Source organism: Ambystoma mexicanum, chromosome 6q, assembly GCF_040938575.1.
Source record: "Ambystoma mexicanum isolate Mex_15411 chromosome 6q, UKY_AmexF1_1, whole genome shotgun sequence".
NCBI classification, from domain to species: domain Eukaryota; kingdom Metazoa; phylum Chordata; class Amphibia; order Caudata; family Ambystomatidae; genus Ambystoma; species Ambystoma mexicanum.
In genome coordinates this window covers 1176607730-1176629336 of record NC_090937.1, presented here as the reverse complement: position 1 = coordinate 1176629336, position 21607 = coordinate 1176607730, and the positions used below count along the sequence as shown (strand labels likewise).

At 45.6% G+C, this 21607-nt stretch overlaps 1 protein-coding gene across 1 annotated transcript in view; it reads left to right on the top strand.

Annotated features, from left to right (window-relative positions):
- Positions 1 to 21607, top strand: part of WDR19 (WD repeat domain 19) — a 2828275-nt gene that overhangs the window by 1115643 nt on the left and 1691025 nt on the right. Inside the window, exon 14 of the mRNA XM_069631788.1 lies at positions 11556 to 11678. Coding sequence (XP_069487889.1) covers positions 11556 to 11678 — 123 coding nt within the window. The remainder of the gene's footprint in view (positions 1 to 11555; positions 11679 to 21607) is intronic.

Genomic DNA, 21607 nt, shown 5'->3' with positions numbered 1-21607 from the left:
CCGAGTACTCGCATATAAATTACAAAGGATGCACAAGAGGAATAACATAACACGGCTTATAGGAGAAGACGGTAAAGCCCTATACACTGATAAGGAAAAAATGAAGCTCTAGGAAACCACCATAGGGTAATAATGGCAGGGCCTCCTAGTACTTGCAATCTATCAAGCCCCACCAAAATAGACCGCAACTGAAAGCCTTAGAAACTCCAATCACGCTGGAAGAAACAAGGGAAGCCATAAAATCCCTGAAAAACACAGCCCCAGGCCTTGACGGATTAACAGCTATATTTTATAAAACCTAGCCACACATACTAGCCCCACAACTGACCAGCCTGTTTAACTCCATCTTGCCGACGGGTAGCATCACAGGGTCAATGGCAGAATCACTGACGATACTCACCCACAAGCCAGGGAAATACCCAGAGCAAACAACCTCCTATAGGCCAATAACATTGATGAACAATGATGGGAAAATATTTTTGAAGGTGCTGGCGACCAGATTGAAAGCACATCTCCCAGACATAATAGCCGAGATCAGACGGGATTCATCCCTGGGAGGGTGAAGCATGAAAACATCAGGCACACCTTTAACCTCATAGAAAGTGCCGACAGGTTGAGGGGAAAATTGGTGGTCATCTCATTAGACACACACAAGGCATTTGATCTAGTGGACTGGGGCTACATCAGAAACACTCTAATACACGTATGGTTTGGCCCTAACTTCGTAACATGGACGATGGCTAATTATCAAACCCCGACCACGCATCTGCAGGCTAATAGCATTAGATCTGAGAAGATAGATATTACGAGAAGGAACAAGGCAGGGCTGTCCCCTATCGCCCCTGGTTTTCGCCTTATCTATGGAGCCTTTCGTGGATAGGATCCGGCAAAACCCAAAGATAAAGGGAATCACAGCGGGGGGACAGGAATACAAAGCTTCACTATACGCAGTTGATGTGCTCTTGCTGTGACCATTCCAGACACATCCCTGGGTCCCCTGTGGGAGGAGAACGAGGAGTTTGGCAGGGTTTCTGGATTCACAGTGAATCTGGACAAATCAGCAGCACTGGCAGTCAACCTCACAAAGAAACAAAAGGTGGCCCTAGCCCTTGGTTCCCTGTGCCATGGGAGGAAACCACGGTTGGGTATTTGGGGGTTCATATTCCCACAGATACTTGACGAATTTATCAAAGCAACTTCCCACAGCTGTTCAACGACTTCCGGAAGGCCTTGGAGCACTGGAAGAAACAAAAGATCTCCTGGCTCGGGCGGGTAACCGCAGTAAAAATGCATCTAATACCCAGATTAATCTACCAGTGTGCTGCACTTCCAGTACACATCCCAGAAAATGAACTAATCTCCCTACAGAGAAGTATACTAAAATGTATATGGGGGGGTGGGGGAGAGAAACCCCGAATAGCAAGGAAGATTATGATCTGTGGGAGGGCCCTAGGAGGACTTGGAGTCCCTGACGGGTCCAGGTATAAGCAAGCAGCACAGCTAGCTCATGCGTTCACATGGGTTCAAACCACAGACCAGCCTTATTGGAAGCAAATGGAGGAAGCATACTACCCGCACCCCCTGGCGGATCTCCTGCACATTACAACACTAAAAGCCCAGGCAAATCAAGGCCCCCTCACAGCAACAAAGAATACTGTGTGAAATTGGAAAGCAGCAGCTCGGAAATGGGGTTGTAGAAGCACTCTAGGCCCACTCAGGCCAATTTGGAACAACCCAGAATTTACACTGGGAATTCATCCACAAAGTTACACAACATGGAGGGAGGGAGGCTTGCAGAAGATATCAGATTTCTTAGAGGAAGGCTCCCCTATAACAATCGAAAAATGCAAAGAAAAATGTAAGGTGGCAGAGACAGAATAGTTCCATTACGCCCAACTACGACATTGGATCTCACAGAAAATATCCACGCTATACCGCCTACTAGACAAAACATACCCTACCAAAAAAGAAAAGTACATGCTCAATTGGGAAGGGGATTTGGGCCGCGCAATAGACATAGAAGAATGGGGCAAGATCTGGGCCAAATTACATGAAAGCACCTAATGCATCACAAACAGAGAAGGGGTATATAAAGTCTGCTATAGATACTAGGTAACCCCGGAACATTTAAAGGGATGGTCTAGTAAATATTTTTATTTAAAAAATAGATAGGCAACATAAAAAAAAATACTAGCATTCTCTGTTTTAAAACTTCCTATGTAAAATTTTGAGCTATTCAAGCTCAAAATTCGCAAAAGCAAGCACATGGGTGCATCCATTTTGTGAAATGGAGGCCCTCCTGTGCTGGCTTTTGCTTTTGCGGCACTAATGAAGGAAAAGCCAGCCAGCTGTAGTAAACAAAAGCTACCGCTGGGTGGCTTTCCCTTCATTAGTGCTGTAGGCGGAGGACGGGGACCGGAGACCAGAGCAGGAAAGCTGCAGCTGAATCTCGGTAAGTGCTATTTATTTATTTTTTTTAAATAAGCACTAGCTGCGTTTTTTTTTCTAAGTTTTCCGGACTGGAGGAGCCCGGAAAACTTAGAAATAAAACCGCAGCTTTAAAAACGTATTTATGTTTGCGGTCGCTTTTGAAGCGACCGCAAACATAACTACAACGTTATTGTGTTGGAAAACGCTGCGGTTTTTCTTTCCAAGTTTCTCAGGCTCCTCCGGCTCGGAGGAGCCTGAGAAACTCGGACAGAAAAACTGCAGCGTTTTCCAACACATCCGCGTTGTTTCTGCCTGAATCTGCTTTCCCATTTGGGGTTCTCGGGCTCCCCACGGGGAGCCCGAGAGCCCCAAATGGGAAAGCAGATTCAGGCAGAAACAATGCGGCATTGCGGATTGGGGAGCCCGAGAGCCCCAAATGGGAAAGCAGATTCAGGCAGAAACAACGCAGCATTGCGGAAAACAACCGCGTTGTTTCTGCCTGAATCTGCTTTCCCATTTGGGGCTCTCGGGCTCCCCACGGGGAGCCCGAGAGCCCCAAATGGGAAAGCAGATTTAGGCAGACACAACGCAGCATTTAGCATTTCCCATTTGGGTCTCTCGGGCTCCCCACGGGGAGCCCGAGAGCCCCAAATGGGAAATCAGCTGTAGGTAGAAACACTACGCGGCATGTAAACATAACCGTGTTGTGTTTCTGCCTGCTGTGGCTTTCACTTTGGGTCTCCGGTGCTCCACTGGGAGCACCGGAGACCCAAAGTGATAGCCAGAGCAGGCAGAAACACATGTGGTTGTGTTGGAAAACGCTGCGGTTTTTCTTTCCAAGTTTCTCAGGCTCCTCCGAGCCGGAGGAGCCTGAGAAACTTGGAAAGAAAAACCGCAGCATTTTCCAACACAATAACGTTGTATTTATGTTTGCAGTCGCTTCAAAAGCGACCACAAACATAAATACATTTTTAAAGCTGCGGTTTTATTTCTAAGTTTTCCGTACTCCTCCAGCCCGGAAAACCTAGAAAAAAAAACGCAGCTAGTGCTTATTTTTAAAAAATAAATAAATAGCACTTACCGAGATTCAGCTGCAGCTTTCCTGCTCTGGTCTCCGGTCCCCGTCCTCCGCCTACAGCACTAATGAAGGGAAAGCCACCCAGCGGTAGCTTTTGTTTACTACAGCTGGCTGGCTTTTCCTTCATTAGTGCCGCAAAAGCCAGCACAGGAGGGCCTCCATTTCACAAAATGGATGCGCCCATGTGCTTGCTTTTGCGAATTTTGAGCTTGAATAGCTCAAAATTTTACATAGGAAGTTTTAAAACGGAGAATGCTAGTATTTTTTTTTATGTTGCCTTTCTATTTTTTAAATAAAATTGTTTACTAGACCATCCCTTTAAACAAAATCAACCCGGACATCCCACCGGGCTGCTGGAGAGGCTGTGCAACTGGGGGTACCCTGTTCCATTTATTATGGACCTGCCCAAAAGCGGAGGTTTTATTGGAAGGGGGTGCTAGAACAGATCAAAGCAATCACTGGATTGACAATCCCATGGATTCCTGAAATAATACTCTTGGGAGAAACTGGGGAGGTGAATTCCCACTCTCAGGCAAGATAGCGTGCTTGTGCACTCACCTCCTAACACTGCCAGAATCGCAATGTCCTGGCTATGGAAGAATACAGAGGGCCTGTTATGCTCACCTGGCTCCCATGGGGGCATCGATCTGAACTGGCCAGCTGTTGTTTCCACCAGTGAGACGCGTAGTGCCGAGATGATGGACTGGACTGGCCCACCCAGCTTCGTTTGTTTGACTCGTAGGAGTATCCTTCTGTAATGGAGAAAGGGAATTAACCACCTGTGGAGTTTGAGCGCTAACCCCACCTTCCCCTCTCCCGTAGTTCTTCCCACAGGCCACTTTTGGATTCCCTCTATGCTCTCACCTGATGGTTTGGAAAGATGAGCTCTCCATTCTGCTTCGAGCGCAGGGGCGCGTAGATGACCAGTTTCTTCACTGGCGTGGAGGAGTTGGGGAGTTCCAGAACGGTATTGACTCAAAGAATGCCGGCGAGACGCCGTAAGTCTGTAGTTCGTAAGAGTTCAAAACACGTCTGATCTTCACTCTGTCCAATTCCTTTTAGGTTGCTGTATTGCCCTTATGAAGAGTTCCACGTGGCAACCAGTAAGATGCAGGTAAGGGTTTATATTATCCGGATCAGTTTGATAAAATTTCCCCCATTCAGGCGCTGATGTGGTATGAGGTCTTGGGGATTGATGCCTCCAGCGGTAAAACCAGGTAAGTCTATTGGGAAAAAATCGGTTTCCCCTTATTGCGCCTTGCTGTTCTGTTTCCCCATAGGGGTCGGGGAACGGCGGAGATGCAGCAGAGGCTGCGCCGACCCGAAATGAGGTAAGTAACCCCTGTGGTAAATCAGGTAAGTCTTGGGGGGTAGCTTGTACAGTCTTAGAGTATCCCCTTGGCTCTCCTTGCTGTGTTTGTCTCCTTAGGTGTCGGAGAGCGGCCGCGAAATGGAGAAGAACGTGATGGAATGCTGAAGTGCTGCAAGGCAGGTGAGTACAGCGTGGCGCTGCAGGATGCGAAGTAAGGCGTTTTTAAAGACTTCTTCTCTAGCTCCGTGGCGTGATGGATCAGGATTCAGGTAAGGATTAAAGGTAAAACTCCTGTTCTGACCTTTCCTCCTTCTTTCTTCTTGTTTTCAGGAGCTCCGAACTCGAGGCGGGCGTGGCTGAAGACTGGAAGCTGCTGCAGGCACAGTGAGCGTTACGCTGCTGGATGCAGAATAACGCGAAGCGCGTGCTGCTGTCCGGGCGTGGTTTAAATAGCCTTGGAAGTAGTCCCAGGTCGGTATTCTTCCACAGCCCCACCCGAGTAAAAAGTAGTCCCTTAGGTAAAATAGTCCCTCCTAAGCCTCATTTAGCTTGTGGCTTCTTGCAGCATGGTCTGCATCAGGTAAGTTTGCAGCATGGTCTGCATCAGGTAGGTTTTCTACTATGAGCCTGGCGCCCATGGCGCCAGGACTGCACCCAAACAGCCCCTAGCTGGGGTTTTTGGGCTTCCTCCAAATGGCATGATGCCTGCTTCTGGGGTTACTGGGCCTGGTCTGGTTTCCCGGGGGCAGGCATCATGACAGGGCCCCTCAATTCCATTATGGTGGTCAAAATGTTGAGAAATAGTAGTAGCAGAAACAATAACGGCAATACGCTCAGGGAATTTGAACGCTTTCCTGAACACATGGGCACCATTTATGGACTACGCAGAGAGATGTCCGGGAATTACTAGAAGGCCCCCACTAACACGCTGGCTCCAAGGTAGTGTTGACTAAAAAGGAATGAGCAGCCCATACTTGAGGCCCTATGAGAGGATGGACAGAGCAATGCCCCAGTAATGAACCCTGCAGACGGACATTGCCTTTCTTGAACTTGTGTTATGATTTGTGTTGCTTAAAATGCTGATGTGATGTCATTGTAAACTCAATTTGAAAATGCCTAATAAAAAGTTTGGTTGAAAAAAAAAAGCTTAAAAAATGGCAGGTGTTTATGACAGCAACTGCTTTAAAGATCACCCCAAGGAGGCGAATAGCAGGTGTACTGTTGTAGCACGGTCTATGCACCCAGGGTCCAGTCACGTCAATCTGGTTGACCGTGGTTATCCCCACTTCATCATCTTCCTTGCCTTCAGGGCTGTAGCTTCTTGGTACAGCTTTGCTTGTGTTCATACTGCCACATCCTTTACCCCTGGTACCATATCTACCTGTCCTGCCCCGACCAGCACTTATGCGGGTAACTACACCCGCTCCTGTGGGTGCTGCGCCTCAGGCTGAGAGTGAGTCCATTGCGGGCACTACTGCCCACATGGTCAGGAGATCGAGCTACCTTTCTCCATTTGCACTTTCATCGAGTGAATAGAAGGCATACTTTGACGTATTGGGGGTTCTCGCACCGAAGACCTTGAAGAAGGTGACTTAGACCCTATACTGGCTATAAGAGCAAATCTTCACTCCAGTTTACAGGTTGACTAGGAGGTTTTGAAGGCAGTGCAAATAATTTTGGGAAAGCCTCTATCTGTTCTGTATTTGTATTTGTATTTTATTTACTTGTAGAGCGCGACAAGCACTGAGGCATCTGGGCGCTTTTCTTGCAAGAGTATACAATATGATATGTTACGATACATGGTTACAAAAAATTACATATGATACATGGAAGTGTAATTACAGGATAAGGCTATATACAGTTCAGGAGGTATAACAAGGTGAAATTGCAGTCAGTCATTGGGGGAACACATGTCTAATTCTCTTGTGTGGAGAGCAATGCTTTTGCCTTTTTTTCTGAAAATATGAAAGGAGGGTTCAACTCTTAATGATAGAGGAAGGGAGTTCCACTTTTTGGCTGCTAGCATTGAGAAACTGCTGCCCCCGACTGTCTGGAGTTTAAATCTTGGTATCTTAAGACAGTGTGATTGTGCAGATCTGGTGGGGTGATTTGACAAACTGCGAGTGAAGTTATTAGTCAGGTAGCTAGGAGCTTGATTCGTGAGGCACTTGTGAGTTAGGGATATCGTTTTGAGGGCAATTCTTTGATTGGCCGATAGCCAATTCAGATTGCAGCTATATTCGGAAATGTGATGAGGGCTAGTTATGTTTAGTGCCGATCTGATGGCATTGTTTTGTATTACCTGCATCTTTTTTATGTTATGTTGATTGATTCCCAGGTATAGAGCATAACAGTAGTCAAGCTTTGATAGCTCTGGCTATGGTTATGCAGTTGGGTGTCGTAAGGAATGGCCTGCAAGCTGTGATTAATTTGCAGTTGTAGGCTGTGGATGAGGCTAGTGCATTGATTTGTCTGGTAATATTCAATGTCGAGTCGTTATATGCCTAAAGTTTTCACTTCCTTTGATACCTTGATATTGTTACCATCTATGTCAAAGGAATTGAATTGTTCTTCGAGATGGAGTTTGGGTTGGGAACCTAGGAGTAGTTGTTCAGTTTTATCGTCACTTAGACAAAGTCCATGCTTAGCCATCCAGGCCTGGATAATGGTGTATACCATTCAATGCCTTAGAGTCAGTAGTGTAGTCTCAAGTCAGTGGGATGCTTATTTGGGTGTCATCGGCATAATTAGTGTAGGTGACACCCAAATAATCAAGGTCGTCAAACAATGGTTTTGTGAACACATTATATAAAGTTGGGGAGACCCAGGAACCCTGTGGGATGCCGCAGAGGATCAGCGTTGGCTGAGGGTGAAAATACTCTCATTGATCTGTTGTTGAGGAAGGATTGGATCCAGGCATGTCCGAGAAATATGCTGCTGAGGTGAGGTGGTTGCAGAGGACTTTGTGATTTACTAAGTCAAATGCAGCTGATAAGTCTAATAGTAGGAGGAGGGCAAGTTTACCTTTGTCCTTTAGATTTTCCAGTTGTGTCTTGAGGTCAATCAGGGCCGGTTCAGTGCCATGTTTAGGTCTGAACCCGGATTGTCTGAGATCCAGGAGGTTGTTTGCTTCTTGGTGTTCTTGGATCCGCAGATAGGCTGCTCTATCCAAGATTTTCAATAGAAATGGCCCGTACTGATGGGTCTATAGTTCATAGGGATATTAGGATCAAGGGTCGGTTTATTTAAGAGTGGGAGGACCCAGGTGTCTTTTAGGTTATTCGTGACATAGCTGGTTTCAAAGGACGCGTTAATAAAGGACGTGATGAATGGAGCCAGTTCTTTGGCTGCTCCTTTAATGATTGCCACATGGCAAATGTCACCCTGGCATCTTGAAGGTTTTAGTTTCAAGATTATATCCTCGACCTCGTTAATGAAGAGGGAGGAGAAGTTGAAAGGTTTGATATTGTTTGTAGGTGGCATTGATGGGGTCGAATGGGAATTGTCCGAGGGGAGGCTGAGTTTTTTTGCTTCTATTTTCTCTTGTAGCATTGTGATTTTCCCCAATAAAGCATTCTGAATGCTGGTGCTCCAGGTAGTATCTTTAGCACATTAATCTGATGGTGGGGCTGGGGATTCTAGCTCTTTGAGAATATTAAAGAGTTATTTTGTGCTAGATTTGGCATTTACAATACAGTTGTATAGGTGTCTTTTTTCGCCTGCAGGATATACTATTTGTAATTGAGGGATGCTAGAAATAGGTTGTCTTTTTTGGTGGCTGAGGGGAGGCTCTTCCAGAGAGCTTATGCGTTTCTTTTGATCTTGTGTAGGGATCTGAAGTGTGGAGTGAACCACGAGTTCAGGTGTGCCCTGGGTTTGGCTTTATGCAATTTGAGTGGAACTATAATGTTGATAGCTTTAAGTAGGGTGTGATTATAAATGTCTACTAAGACAGCAGGGTCTGAGTAGGTGGTGGTAGCGTTGAGAATCGGATGCAACAGAGGAAGCAGTTTTTCAACTGTTATGTTGCGATTGTTTCTCGTGTGAAGGGCTGGGGCTGAGTTTTGAGGGATGGGTTGGTTATTTTTATTTATGGTGAATGTGATGAGGTGATGGTCCGTCCATGCGCAAGGCATGTAGTCAAGAATGTCTGTCGCAATTGATATCAGCTAGCCAGCCTAGTGTTCTGCTTTGATGTGTGTTGGTTCAATGATGCAGTATTTGAAGCCTAATTCTGTGATCGAGTAAGCAAGGTCTTGAGCCTTACGATCTTTGATATCTTGGAAGCCCAGATTTAGGTCCCCCAGCAGGATATGTTGAGATCCTGGCTTTGCGTTAGACGTACGGAGAAATGTGACATCCTCTTCGAACGTTGTAATGGGTCCTTGTGGTCTATAGACTAGGTGAAGTGTAATCGTGCGTGACGCTGAGATAGGTGTTTAATGGACAATATTTGTGCTGACTTGATAGGAAGGCTTGGTATTTGCCTAATGCCTATTGTAGTTTTAGCAATAAATGTGATATCCCCACTTTTGGTTTGATTATGGTCTCTGTCCATGCAGATAATGGAATAACCATCTGGGATCGCGAGTGAGAAAGAGGGTCCCGGTGCTGCCAGGAGCCAGGCCTCAGTGATTGCCAGGAAGTCGAGGTTGTTTGCTGTAATACAGTCGGGAATATTAAGGGCATGGGCTGGCAGGGATCTTGCATTGATGAGTGCGCCCTTAATACTGGAAGTAGTGTTGTTGGGACTATGTTTTTTGTGAGTGGAATTTTTTCTGGTTGAGGCAGTGTTATCCGTTGAGTTCATAATGTAGTCTACAGCTATAGTGGTATTTTTGGTGATGGGCTGAGGAGGCCTAAATCTAGAGCCTAATCTTAGATTCCTCTGTATAAGTGAGCATGGTTGATTTGGTATAGGGCGGTAAGCAAATTGTTGAATCCATTGGGCTGATGTGAGGTGATAGGTATTGCTGAGTGTGGGTGTAGTGAGGTGTGTAGGTATAGGTGCTGGTGGAAGGCAAGACAGTAGGAATTCGGTTTACGGTATGCAGTTGGATGATGGTAGTCTCTTGGACATGGCTAGGCAGATGCTGGGAGTTCTACGTGGGCTGTTAGTAGGCATGAGGTGATTCTTGGCCGTGGTGGTGGACATTATGGGCAGGCATGTGCAGAGAAGCACTATTAGGAGGAGCAAGGAGATTGGGCTCAAGGACATGGCTTGGCACAGTGGGTAGTATGCTAAGCAGATGCTAGGTAGTGATAGGTTGAAGGTCATTGGTGAGACTTTAGGTTATGTAGTAAAAAAGCTGGGCAAGATCCAATGGGCTTGATACTGAACTCTGAGTTTAGCCGAGAGGCTAGGCATAAAAGCAGAGGCTAACTGAAAAACTGTTGCGTTTGCAATACAATGCTGGGCATGACACTATGGGCTGGATACAAGGCTATAAGTTTACAAAATGGCAAGCTGAGCAAAATGCAATAGGCAAGATACAAAACTGTAGGATTTACCATGTAGTACTGGGCAAGGCTGAGGGTTATATAATGCAATACACAATAGGCTGGATGCAAAGTCAAGGTTAGGTAAGAATAGCTAGTCATAGAACAATGTGCACGATACAAAACTGTAGGATTTGCAATATAGTACTAGGCAAATGCTGAGGGTTTTATAGTGCAATACACAATATGCTAGATGCAAACTCTAGGGTTCGCCAAGAACAGCTAGTCATAGAGCAATGGGCAAGATACAAAAACTGTAGGATTTGCTATGTAATACTAGGCAAGAGCAGATACAGAGCTGTGGGTGTTGCAGTACAATACTAGGCATAATGCAGTAGGATGGATGCAGGCTATAGGTTTTATTTTAGGATACTAGGCAAGACAATAGGTTGGATGCAAATAAGGTTTGCCAAGAAATGCTTAGTGGTAAAGCAGTGGGAAAGATACAAGTCTGTAGGTTTTACAAGGCATGGTATCAATATGCAATGGCTTTTCACACAGGCATGGTATCAAGGTATTTCGCATAGGTATAAGACCATTAAATTAGATATGGGCATTCATAGGCAATGAGCAGTAGGCATTAAGGCAATGTAGGCCTAGTGTTCAGTGGGACTTTATTGGCCGTGATCAGTTGGCAGATCATGTACATATTGGATGGGTGTTCGTAGAACCTTCATTAATACATGTGGCCGAGGATAATACACATTCACTGCGTGTGCCTGATTTGTGAACAGGCGCGAGCCAGCAGTAATTGTACAGGCGGTAGAATAGCGTGCTTACTTAGAGCTGAATTAGTCTGGCTAGAAGTACTGGATGGGAGGCCCTCGTGAGTCTGGTTAAGTGCATACGTGGGCGTTAGTAGTTCATAGACGGTCATGTTTTATCGGCGTCTTCCACAATTGGGCTAAATACATTGCTAGTATATCCAGATGATTCCAAGTCACCGTACCTCCAAACTGCCTTTGACTTTTCTTGTACAAATTAAGATTCCCAGAAGTGCTCCAGGTTAGTCTGTTCAATTTCAAATTTCAAATATTTCAAATACTGTAAATAACAGAAATTAGTTTAGTAAATTAAGACCAGTACTCAAAAAGCAGTGTCTCAGTGATATGGATTCCTCTGGCTATTTTATATATGTAACAACTTCTGATCTTTGTTTTGCACTACCGTGATTATTGATAATATGTCTGTGATTTTTGTAGTTTCACCAAATATCTTTTACTTTTCCAATTGCAGATAGAGAGCGAAGGTTTGGACAGTCAGGAAGAACGAGAGACCCGACTCTTTCCAGCAATCGATGATAAATGTCGGATTTGGTGCCATGCATTAACCAGTGACTTCCTCATCTACGGAACTGATGTAGGTGTTTTTCACACAGACCTTTTTGATTCAACATATGTGACTATTAGTTTTGTTTCCTTTAGGATTTTACAAATAATAAATACTAATTGGTTTGGAAAACTAAAATGGCTCAATAATAATGCCTTGATTTATTGTTAATGTGAATTTGCTATTGGTGAACATACACAATGTAATAACAGTAATTGATAAATCCACAACTTAAGCCTAGAAGTCATCTCAGGATAATGACATGAATGGAATAAGACATGGATTTAATGACAGCCAAAGATATGCACTCATAAAGCAGCCACCTGTGACTGTAAGGCTGCACTCAGAACATTTTACTAGCTGTACTACCACAGTAAATCCATACATACAGGGTACTAAAGAAAACAAGGTCATTCTTACGATTGTAACAATGCACCTGGCAGATACAGGGGTGGGTTTGGGGGAGAGCCAAGGTCACACTAACTCACACACACTTCACTCGTTCCCAGACAGATCAGCAACTACCTTAGTTTTGAGCTATAATTCTGATGCCACCTGCACCTCGCTGCACAAATCATGTGACCCATTCCTGAAGGCGTGATAGCCTTGCCTTCTGATCTTAGTGATCAATCAATGGGTGTAAAAGGTTTATGGTTGGTGGTCTGGGTTTGGACGGTGCTGTGGCATGCAGGGTGTCAGCATAGCAAAGCTGTATTTCCTATGTAGGGATTGTTGGGGGGGTAGGAGGGCCTTGTTATCTGTTCTGTGGGATGGTACAGCCAAGAGGAGTTCTGCTCCCTTCTCATGACCTTGTAGAGTGCATTCTTCCCATGTGTGAGGGCCTGTAACTTTCTTTTAACAATGAAGGGGGTTGTGGATCTCTTAGACCTGCCCAGGGTGGGGGTGGTGTTCACGCTCATGCATGGGGCCTAATACTAACACACAAAATACTGTTTTCTGCGCTTGGGCCTAACTTCTAAGATGGCTGCCGCTTGCCAAGATGGCATTGACAACCGCATCTACTGTATAGCTTATAATGCATGCACTAAAGATGTGCTCTATTAGTGTCCAGTTCTTGTTCGGTATTGCCTAGAAAGTAGGAAGACCCTCTCTCCTTCCCAACATTCCCCCCTTTCGTTAACCCTAAATTAACAAACTCTCCCACAGTGTCACTTGCAACTAAATTCCAATATGTTCCCCCTCTGCCCCCCTGGACCCCATTCAACCGTTCAGCTTCCAGGTGTGGTGGCAACCAGTCTTTTGGAACCCATGCTCTGTGTCAGGTGTTCGTATGCTCTAGATGTCCTCAGGAGCTGCTGAACCCTGCAGTCCCTCCAAGGTGTAGCAACCTCAACCTAGTTTGAACCAGCTGAGTCCGAAACACCCCTAAGGGAAAGTGGAAGTGGATAAAATAACAAATAAATCAGATTCCTGGCCTATCTACTTGGGGGCGAGAAGAAGGAACATGTTACAGTATAACTTAAGACTTTCCTCACCCATTCCCTTCTCAACCCAAAAAAACTCAATATACCTGAACGCCCTCTGCTTTTGCTGAGAGGGTGATTTAATGAACTGTCCTCTTGGATCGACTTTCCTTTTCTAAAAGGATTCCCAAGGATAGACTAATTTATTTGAAGCTTGAAGTCCTCCAAAGGTTCTTAGAGTGAAACACAGTTTAATATTTAAATTGGTCTATGCATGACGGTTCTCCTTCAGTTCAATGACTTCTGAAATCTCAGGCAACCCCAAATGGAAATAGAAACTTGAAGTCTTGACTTTAACTTCACGTGACTGAGGCCTTTGTTTAAGTCTTGATCCTTATTTTAATGATTGAAAAAGCTGCACTGTCTTCTATGTTCCATTAAGATTAAAAAAAGTCTTAACTTCTTTAATTTACTGTACTGCTGTAATCTGCGCACTTCAAAGAAGCTGTCAAAAATGAAACGAAAGAAAAATGAGAGCTTGCACGCGTGCAGTACTAGAAGGCACCACTAGAGGGCCAAACTACCCGAATGCCTTCCTTCAATAATACAGTCACTGCGCTAGTGTCTCTGAGGAAAACAATCAATATGTGAAGCTGCTTTTAGCTTCAGAGAATGTCGCTGCGCAAGCCACATCGGTAAATCCTCTTTTGAGATACTGAACGCTTGAAAGAGCGTTAACTCCCACGCTTTTGGCAGGTAACTGTTAAGAATTGTTTGTGCGCGTGCTCTTTCTACTACTGTTCAAGCACTGAGAGTTTAATGCTTTGCCTGAATAATACACGTTGCTTGAGGCTTTTAAAAATGAAAACTTATAAATTACTTTTTCTGGTATTCAACCCCACCCTTACAGTTCAAGTTAAAGTTAAATATGTCTATTCGAGAACTCAGCTGCATATATAGCTGCAACTGCTTTCGTTTGCTGTGAACTCCTCCTTCCCGATTCCTGCTCCTGCTTCAAACTTCGTTACCTTGAAGATGAAGATGATCTTGGGGCTAACTTAAGGGACAATACATTAACAGGACCTGCCTCTGGAGCAAAGACAAATGAAAGGCAGTTTAGAACTTTTAGTAAAAGCCTTTATCCTGACTAGGACCAGTCACTGCGCAGTCACTTCCTCCATCATGGCATGGGATAGTTGCCCTACCCTGAAAACAAGAGTTAAGGCCTAAACCAAAGAAATTCTTGAAATGAAGTTTCAGAAACTAAAAAGACCCAGAAAACCCCTTCAATTTTCTAGATAGTCAAACCTTGACACCCCTGGACCTGACACTCTGCAAACATCTTGTAAACTTTTTCTAGACTCTGCATATTGCTCAGGGGTACATGTCATATAAACACAACCTCATTCCCCTGCTAAATTTACCCAGTGATCTGTGTAATTCTCTGTTTCTGGTGGGGGTGTGATTATTGTGCCATGGGGCTGCAAGCAGTGGTAGATCTCTATCATGCCGGGTTTGTTTGGGTCGTCTGTTTGGGTACCTTTCTCTGTGGTACCGCAAAGTGCTTTGGGCGTCCCCCATACTTGAGACCATCATCATTGTGCTACTGGGCACTGCTTTGGCCCAACATCAGAGTACCATTTGGCATGTGCAAACAATTACCAAAATAAAGACGATGACGGGTACTAGCATCTTAACAATCACCGCTAGCCAGGATGGAGGCCAAGAAAGAGTCAGATCGAACCAGGCTTCATCTTGTGTTCCAGCTTTATTCTTCATGCATATTCTCAGGTTGTGTACAGCTTTCATTATATATGACAGGGAGCCATTCTCAGCATCCTCATGAGGCATGAATGTGCAGCATGATTCCCTCAATTCTTTTGCACACGCCTCCCTTCATGGCCGGTTAGCATATCGAGGACATAGCAGTTCTCATCATCAGCCTCAAGTCACAGAAATCCACCTTTATGACGTTGACCCTTGCTTGGTGTCGTTAGCCAGCTGGATGAGCTCCCAACGGACAATCTGCAGCCATTTAGCGTTGCGATAGTCTCTGTTTTGATGAAGAGTCGGTATTCGTCTGGTATTTCATATGTCCCTTTAATATAAAAGACACCCATAAATAAATTCCTAGAACAAACCTTGAAGTGGCAAATATACCATCTATAAAATGCATTGCACACATATACGAATATGAAAAGCTGGGCATAAAACTATAATTACAGTTTTTTCTAACATATAATGAATGATTTGAGAGCGCTGGTTCCAGCTTCTTAATCGGCCTGAAAGGCAAAATGTATAATATGATATATGGCATTTATAACGCACCTATACACAAGTGTTTCAAGACATGACGAGGCAAGAGAGGGGGAAAAGAGGGAAGACAGACCACGATCTTACTAGGCCAGGTGACATTGAAATCGCGCAAGTGCAGGGGAAGGGGGAAGGGAAAAATTGCAGAGGGGAAGGGGGAAGGGAAAAATTGCAGAGGGGAAGGGGGGAAGGGGCAGTGGGGTACATGGGATCAACCATAAAAATAAATAGAATAAATAAAAGCAATAAGTAAAGGTGCGGCCAGCTGGTGGCAAGTGCAAGGGTAAGTGCAGACAAGATAAACCAAGAATTCATCTGAACTCATGGTACACCCCTGAACTCAAGTTACTTAGGAAAAAGAAAGCCAAGGCCAACTCACATGGAAAACCAATCCCTCGGCCGAAAATAAATCAAATCTTACGAATATATCCTCCCTTTACAAAAGTGAGATAATTTGCACCAAAAAAGATGCATACAACGTCAGGATTGACCAGGCAGGGTCCTTCACTAAAGAATTATTTAAAATTCTAAAAGAACTCGAAAATCCCAGCCCACACACAGACACCTGCCTAAAGGACAAACCCTGGTGTAGCAGCATCCAAAACGCCCTCAACAACAAAATCACAGGTCTCCAATCTAAAATTGAAGACAAACGCCAACAACTTTCCAACAAAAAGCCCACCTACCTTAGCTCACCAACACCCCTCGCTACTAAATCGGGCTTCACAGTCAAGAAAGTAACTACTGCAGAAGTTCAAAAAACTATCATCTCCCTAAAACCCTCAACCTGCAAAGGGGACAGCTGTCCCACCCAGATCATAAAAGACGCAGCTAGAGACCTATCCCCATTCATTACTAAACTTATTAACCTATCATTCACCAATAACTCGGTTCCCAGCAACCTAAAACAATCATGGGTTCTCCCACTCCTGAAAAAACATTCACTAGCTCCAGCCATACCCACCAACTACAGACCCATCACCACTGTCCCATTTCTGTTAAAAATCCTGGATAAAGTCGCCTACCTCCAAATTCAGGAATATCTGGAATCCAACCAACTGCTAGGAATACGTCAATCTGGCTTCAGACCTCAACATGGAACAGAAACTGCCCTTGTTGATCTCAAAAGTCAGATTGATGAAATCAAAGACAAAGGTAATGCCGCAATCCTACTCCTTTAAGACCTTTCAGCGGCCTTCGACCTGGTCGACCATAATATCCAATGTAGCCACTTAGCCACCGCAGCTCACTTCTTCCCCTCGGCCGTCACATGGATACAATCCTTTCTGGCAAATAGAACCATGCGGGTTTTCTTCACAACAGCTGCAGCAGACCCCATTCCCACCTCATGCGGGATCCTTCAAGGCTCCTGCGTCTCCCCCACTTTGTACAACATATTTACAAAGCCACTATTTGACCAACTGGACCGTCTGGGTTTCACCTACACGAATTACGCCGATGACACCCAGATACTCCTCACCATCACAGGCAACTACCATGCAGACGTTACCCGGATTAACTAAATATTCTCCATCATTCAGGCATGGATGGCCTCTCACGGCCTCTGCCTGAATGATGAGAAGACGGAGATCCTCCTTGTTGGCTCCCCTAGCAACCTAGCTAAACTTAATCCTAACTACAACATCATCATCGATGGTCACACCATCCCTATTGCCAAAAGTATGAAAACTCTCGGTTTTTACCTTGATGCCAATTCTAACCTCACCAAACAAACTAACATGATCGCCTCAGCCTCCGCCTACACCGGCAAGCTTATTAGGGCCAGTAGACCCTTTCTATCTTCTAATAGCTGCCTCACTCTTGCTAGAGCCCTCATACAATCCAAACTGGACTACTGCAATAGCCTGTACCTAGGTGCTAACCAATCTATAATCAACAAACTACAGGTACTTCAAAATAACGCACTACGCGCAGCGCTTAACATCCCCAGGCAAGAGCACATCTCCACTGCAAGGAAATCGTGCAAATGGCTCTCCATATGACAAAAAATTGACCTGAGAACCATTTGCCTCACATATAAGGCATTAAACCACTTGGCCCCACCATATCTCACCAATATGTTTACCATAAAAACCGCCACCAGAACCACAAGATCCTCCAACACCTTATGTCTGACAGTGCCCAGATTCTCTCTAAAAAGAGCGGGAGGGACGAGCTTCACAGTACTTGCCTCCCAACTCTGGAACACCCTACCTCTCAACATTAAAACTATTGAGTCCTTCCAGATCTTCAGGAAACACGTTATAGGTTGGCCCCTAAACAAAGAATAGCACTACAGATAGGCAGGCACACCTCCCTCTGTGCAACTATGTCTGTGAACTCTATAAACTGTTATACTTTGAAAGTGTAGTACCCCCACTGCTTACTATGTTGGTATACTCTGTAAACTGCAGTATATTGAATTTGCTTTTGTCACACTCTGTAACCATCCTCTTTAAGCGCCCTTCTACCTCTGGGTTTGGAGCGCTATACAAATAAATAAAACAAACAAACATCAGGTGTCAAGTGCTGGTAGGGGACTGTAGGATACAGAAAACAGTCCTCATGCGCGGGGGTTGCCAGGGAGGCAGTGCAGGTGTGCAACTGGTGGGGAAGGCGACCTGGGCACGAGATCAGAGGATAGCCAGGTGACAAGTGCAGTTTCAGTTTCAGCCAGGAGTTCAGCAGGGGAGAGGAGGAAAGAAAGCAGAAGCAAAGAGGAAGCTTTGGAGGTGCCTATGGAACCGTAGATGGTTATGATAGTTTATTTATTTATATAGCGCCTATACACAATGCGTTCTCGTCAAGTTTCAGGAAGGCTGTTCCAAAAGGAGGCCCCGGCCGAAGAAAGAGATCTACCACCAACTCGTTGCTTGGAGAAGCGTCGGACCCTGATGGAGTTGGAGGCAGATGAGCGAAGAGCTCGAAAAGGAAGATATTTAGGAAGAGAGTTGAAGGTATTGAGGCCCCAGGCCTCAGAAGGCCTTGTGGACAATGCAGAGAGTTTTTAACTTAATCCTCGAAGCCACTGGGAGCCAGTGCAGAGTTTCAGTCCTGGAGAGATATGATCCCTGGGCTTGAGGCCAAGGACAAGTCTTGCAGTCCTGTTCTGGATGAGTTGCAGAGGGCAGAGAGTAGAAGCAGGCAGATTTAGAAAGAGGCTGTTGCTGTAGTCTAGCCTAGCCTAGTGAGAACCAGAGCTCTGGAGACAGTGAGCTTCTGGGGGAAGGAGAGGAGAGGAAATTAAGAATACCTCTGAGGAGGTGCAGCTGGTAGTGTGACTTCTTAGAGATGTCAGAGATGGGAGTCGAGAAGGAAAGTGTGGAGTCAAAGATGACCCCAAGGTTTTTAGCCTCAAAGGTGGGAGAAGGAAGAGGGCCAAGAGAGGCCGGCCAGAGAGTGATGGGAAAGGAGGGAGCGGGTGTGCCAATGAGGAGAATCTGGGTCTTACAGGCATCAAGGCAGAAATTATTGGCGGCTCACCACTGCTGGATAGCTAGTCAGAGATTAGAGAAGGAGAAGTGGCGGAAGTGCTGGACACTTGAATGTTCACTAGATCTGTGTGTAGTATTCTGTCACAAATACTGGGGGGCTCTCACAGTACCCCTGAGATAATCTTGTATGTTCGAACCTCATCCCCCCATGAGTAAAGGTGGTGAGGTACTGTGAGTCTGGGTGCAATGGTATGGAAAAGAATGCATTCTTGAGGTCAACTTTCGAAAAATGTGTCAACTCCTTGGGGATTGTACATAAGATCATGGCTGGGTTGGGAACTCCAGGAAATTCTTGCTGTACAATATAATTTAGCGGGTGCAAATCCTGAATCATCCTGCAATTGCCCCCTGTTGCCTTTTTCACAGGGTAGATGGCTGTGTTGCACGGGAAGGTAGATGGTACAATTATCCCTTGGTTGAGAAGTGCACTGATGGTGTCCTTAATTCCCTCCTCTGCCTCCCTAGAAAGTGGGTATTGTTTAACTCTGGGTAGTACTGCTCCTGGTTTTAGTGTAATGTGTACTAGGGTCACTTCCTGTAAGAACCCTACATCATGGGGGTGTGTCGTCCATAGTCTCTCGGGCACCTGCATCAAATCTGTCTCAATGAACTGGGGTAGGGCCATAAGGGCCATCATGGGACATAACCTTTTCTATACTGCACCATTATCTTGCAGGGTATACATATAGCTAGCACAATTTCTCCATCATCTGGCCTGTTTTCGAACAATTCTGTGTCAGTCGCCTCTTTCAGAGGTACAGTGGTGTCAATGCAAAGTACTGTGCGCCACTCGCACCTGTCCTGGTCAGTCCCTATCACAACAATACTCTTTGCTGAAACCACCAATCCTTGTAGGTCTAGGGACAGTATTGTACCTGCTGCCAGTTCAGGGGATACAACAGGGTGAAAAATAAAATCTGTGTGCATTCGCCAACACCCTTTATCAATCTGAGGCAAGCCCTGTGATTCTATAGACAAACATTTCAGAATCTATGGGAATTCCACGAACCTCCATCACTCCTCCCATTGCATGAATTATCAACATTGCTCTGATGGCGCACATCCCTGGTGTTGCACAAACTATGCCACTGTCTGTGAATGATATTGTCATGTTGAGCTTGCTGAGCAGATCCCTGCCCAACAAGTTCACTGGCAATAGTAGGGGAGCCTGCACCACCTCCCCCCCCTATTTCAATGTCAACCTCTTTGTTATGGAACTGTGGAGACAGCCCCAGAGAAGACATGCATGTCAAGAGTGGCCTGATAGTAGGAAGTCTCCCTGAGTGATGCATGATTTTGTAGCACCCGTGTCAACCATAAAAATGAATTTCCTATCTCTGTGCCCACCAAAGGTTCCTCATCTGGGTGAACTGTCATAGATAGGACTGGGCACGCAAGCACTCTCTGTGGTCTGTCCTAATCTGGGTACCCATTCGACCCTTGGAGCGTGAAAGGGTTGTTTCCTATCACGCTCACCCCTAAGTTTGGCACTATGGTGCCATTGGACACTTCATTGCGTCGGTGCATGTTTCCATTCCTGTGCTGGGGCATCGCTTGTTGTGGGTTATGCCACTGTGGAGGCTGCTGCTTTGTGTGCTGTTGTTGCTGTTGCTGAGGGTACGCTTCCGGGGACTGGGGTGGGTGCTGTGTGTATGCTTGGTGTATTTCATAGGGTATTGCGGTCATTCTTGGGGTCGACATCTGCTGTGGGTTCTGGGGTGGTGGGTTTTAGGTGTTGTTTGTGTTATACCCGGGCCCTGGCCTCCTTCTGCATTCTCTTGAAAAATGTCCCCAATACCCGCAGTTCCAGCAGTTTGAAGACCCCATGATCTGCCTTCTCGGTCCCATAAAGCCCCATCCTCCCCCGCACCGCCCTTGAATCTGCCCCTCCCTTGCTGCTGACCTCTTTGCTACAACTCCTGGGTGGTATATTGCTGTCTGCTTCCCCACAGTCTTTGTCCTCTTTCTGGCCAAAATGTTGCTATTCGGACATACGCGGATCCCTGCGTGCTCCCTGTTCCTTCTGCCGTGCTGGTGTGGACACTGTCCCTTCCACAGCTCTCTTTGCTAGCTTCCTTTCAACCAACATTGCGTCATTTGTCTGCAGCTGCTCTGTCGTTTCCCTTTCCCGTTCCTTTATTCACTTGCAGTGGTGTTTTATTATACTCTCAATTTCCGCCCATTCTTTTGATTCTATGCCCACAATTATGTCTAGTGCCTTCAGCACCTATTTTGGTAAGCTCCCTTTGAAAATGAAATAGAAAAGAGGAACTGATCGGTCCCACTAGTGCCCCATCTCCACATCTCCTGGACCTTAATAATGAACTGCGCAGGGTCTTCGTCATCGACGATAGTGTTTTGCATAATTGACTGCAAGTCTGGGGTGACAGGGTATGTGTGCCCCACTCCTGCACCCTGATGTTATTGAACGGTGGGGTACCCTGCTTTAATCTACACATCTCCAGCATGCTCCCCCACTATCGCCTCTAATAAACTTTTCATATCACCCACGGCAAGGGGTACACCCACGGCCTGTTTTTCAAACGCTTATATCCATTTCCCTATATCCATTTCCCCACCCCCGCCGTTAACGGTGGATCGCTTTGATCAAATTGTTCTTGTCCATCTGCGCCCAGGGTACATACTGTGCTCTACCCACGCCCTTGTGAATCAAAGCGGCAGCAGCTGGAAGCCCACTTTTTTCCCTTCTTTCTTCTCAGCACTTTCC